The sequence below is a fragment of the Crotalus tigris genome, unplaced genomic scaffold, assembly GCF_016545835.1.
Source record: "Crotalus tigris isolate CLP2741 ecotype Arizona unplaced genomic scaffold, ASM1654583v1 scf7180000019964.508439, whole genome shotgun sequence".
NCBI lineage: Eukaryota > Metazoa > Chordata > Lepidosauria > Squamata > Viperidae > Crotalus > Crotalus tigris.
Window position 1 is genome coordinate 329,029 of NW_024097794.1, and position 3,376 is coordinate 332,404.

Consider the following 3,376-nt stretch of genomic DNA (forward strand, 5'->3'; position numbering starts at 1 on the left):
AATGGTCGTTCAACCCCAAATGGGGTCCCGACCCACAGGTTGAGAACCACTGGTCTGCGGAAAGCTGAGGATTGAATTCCTAGTTCCGGCTGGTCGCTGTGAAGATCAGGTTTTTCTTTTAAAAGAGAGTGCAGCTAGTCCTCAACAGGTCATTTAGTGACGGTTCAAAGTTACAACAGAATACAGAGGTAGTGCTTGGCTTAACCACCGCTCATTTGGTAATGATTCTAGGTTGTAAGTGCGCTTAAAAAAAAAATAACTTATGACCATTTCTGACACTTACAACCGTTGCAGCATAACTCACACCCTTTACACTTTTTCCCTTAATGCAGGGATAGGCAACCTTGGCTCTTTGATGACTCGTGGACTTCAATTCCCAGAATTCCTGAGCTAGCGTGCCTGGCTAAGGAATTCTGGGAGTTGAAGTCCATAAGCAGGGGTCTTGAAACTTGGCCCTTTTATGACTCGTGGACTTCAACTCCCAGAATTCCTGAGCCAGCCAGGCTGAGGGAAAAGGGAGAGGTTTCCAAGCTGAGCCGTGCTGGCTCAGGAATTCTGGGAGTTGAAGTCCACAAAGTCATGAGGGGGCCAAAGTTTCCCTCATGCTGGCTCAGGAATTCTGGGAGTTGAAGTCCACGAGCCATAATAAACCCAAGGTTGCCTACCCCTGCCTTAACGCAACAACTTCAGTGTGATGTATTTGTTGGTGAACCCCCAACTTCTAAATTAATTTCGTATTTCTGGCTATTCTTTTATAGTATCTAGCTCAGTGGTTCTCAACCTTTTCAATGCCGTGACCCCCAACCGGTCGTAAGTCGAGGACTACTCAACCGGTCGTAAGTCGAGGACTACTCAGCTGGTGCAGCACCGTTTGCAGAATGGGACTTTTGGCGGGCTCAGCAGGGCAGAGACAGCCTGGACAAGTCCTATTGGCTTTTGAAAGCCAATAGAATTAGACTCTATTCAAGAGAGTCTATTCTATTGGCTTTCAAAAGCCAATAGAATAAAAGGGAGGAGCACAGCTAAGGAAAAGGGGAAAAAAATGGTGGACTGCGTTGTTTGGCGACCCCCATGAAATGGTCGTTCGACCCCAAATGGAGTCCCGACCCACAGGTTGAGAACCACTGGTCTAGCTCATTTTCCAAGGTCTTTTCATTTTCCCCAAGCTGCACATTCTTCACGATCAGGAGAAGCGAACAACGCCTGCCTGATGACATTACCTAGCTAGGGTCATGAAACGTTTGCAAAAAAAACAAGCAAGCTCAGAGGGCAGCAAGGACCCCCCTCTTTAGGAAAGCTCAAAGCCGGGGTCGCATCACATTCCCCCCCCCCCCCCCTTTAGATGAAAAACATGGAAACATCCCCTTTGGAGAGAGAGTTGAACATCTGACGCAGGCCCAAACTTGTCGTCCGAAGCGTGCAACTTAACGCTGCTGCGTCTTCTCTTAAAATCTTGCCCCGCATCCCCAGTAACACAATCCTCGCTTCCTTTGCATCACGCTCCTCTCTCCATCCTCCCGTTGATCCAGTCCCCCGTCCCCTTCCAAGTAAAGGGGCTTCATTCTGTAAATTCTCTCCTCCACTCGTTTTCGATCCCAAATGGCTCTCCAGGACATTGTCAGCAAGAGGGATCCTCCAAGGGGTCCTTCTTGGCCTCAGCCGCCCTCTGGCGGGCCCGGGGTCCCCCGTCCTTTCCTGCTGTCCCACGGCACCACCACCCTAGCCTTCCGCTGCAGCCACGGGGTGGTGGTGGCTGCGGACACCCGTTCATCCTGCGCGGGGCTGGTGGCCGATCCATCTTCCCGCAAGGTCATCACGCTCCACCGGCATCTTTTGGCCACCACGTCGGGGACCTCGGCTGACTGCGCTGCCTGGCTCCGTCTCCTGCGGTGTGCGCTCCGCCTGAGGCACTTATCGGAAGGGCAGCAGCCCAGCGTCGCCGGGGCGGCCAAGCTGCTAGCTTTCATGCTGCGGGGATGCACCCAGAAGGATCTCTGCGTGGCCACCTTGCTCTGCGGTTGGGATGGCCAGGGACCCGGCTTGCACTACGTCTACAGCGACGGGACCTGCTTCTCCGGCGACGTTTTGGCCGTGGGATCGGGATCCACTTACGCCTACGGCGTGCTGGACGGCACCTATCGTTACGATTTGCTCCAGGCGGAGGCGTTCAGGCTGGCCCGCCAAGCAGTGGCTCACGCTGCCCACCGAGATGCCTATTCCGGTGGCAACGTGGATCTTTACCACGTCCGGCCCGACGGATGGGTCTGCGTGTCGCGGGAAGATTTGAGCCAGGTTTATCACGGCTTAGAGTCCCGAGCTGAAGAGGATGGAGACCACAGAGAGGATCCCCACGAGGAGACCAACTAACACCCACAGCAGTCTTCCAGTATTTGTGGGGCTGCCAAAGAGAGGAGGGGGTCAACTTATTTTCCAAAGCACCTGAAGGCCAGACCAGGAATAACGGATGGAAACTGATCGAAGAGAGATTCAACCAAGAAATAAGGAGAAATTTTCTGACAGTGAGAACAATCAATCAATGGAACAGCTTGCCACCAGAAGTTGTGGGAGCTTCATCATTGGAAGCTTTCAAGGAGAGACTGGACTGCCATCTGTCAGAAATGGGGTAGGGTTTCCTGCTTGGGTGGGGGGGTTGGACCAGATGACCTACAAGGTCCCTTCCAACTCTGTTATTCTATTCTATTCTATTCTATTCTATTCTATTCTATTCTATTCTATTCTATTCCAATCCATTCCACTCCACTCCACTCCACTCTATTCTATTCTATTCTAATTTAATCCACTCCATTCCATTCCATTCCATTCCATTCCATATATTCTATTCTATTCTATTCTATTCTATTCTATTCTATTCTATTCTATTCTATTCTATTCTATTCTATTCTATTCTATTCTATTCTAATTTAATCCACTCCATTCCATTCCATTCCATATATTCTATTCTATTCTATTCTATTCTATTCTATTCTATTCTATTCTATTCTATTCTATTCTATTCTATTCTATTCTATTCTATTCTCCACTCCATTCCATTCTATTCTATTCCAATCCATTTCATATATTCTATTCTATTCTATTCTATTCTATTCTATTCTATTCTATTCCATTCCATTCCATTCCATTCCATTCCATTCCATTCCACTCCACTCCACTCCACTCCATTCCATTCCATTCCATTCCATTCCATTCTATTCTATTCTATTCTATTCTATTCTATTCTATTCTATTCTATTCTATTCCATTCCATTCCATTCTATTCTATTCTTACTTGAGCAGGGGGTTGGACTAGAAGACCTCCAAGGTCCCTTCCAACTATTACTCTGTTACCCTTTAGCAGTCACCATGAAATGTGTTGATC

General features: G+C 48.5%; 1 protein-coding gene across 1 annotated transcript; it reads left to right on the plus strand.

Moving 5' to 3' along the window:
- The first annotated feature begins 1,599 nt into the window (after window positions 1–1,599).
- PSMB11 (proteasome subunit beta 11) lies at window positions 1,600–2,367 on the plus strand. The gene has a single exon (XM_039365145.1). It carries the CDS (start codon window positions 1,600–1,602, stop codon window positions 2,365–2,367), a length of 768 nt encoding a protein of 255 aa, XP_039221079.1.
- Window positions 2,368–3,376: the final 1,009 nt, after the last annotated feature.

Bases quoted from the DNA above. Each gene is read 5' to 3' on its own strand.
- PSMB11 (XM_039365145.1), top strand. From the start codon at position 1,600: ATGGCTCTCCAGGACATTGTCAGCAAGAGGGATCCTCCAAGGGGTCCT.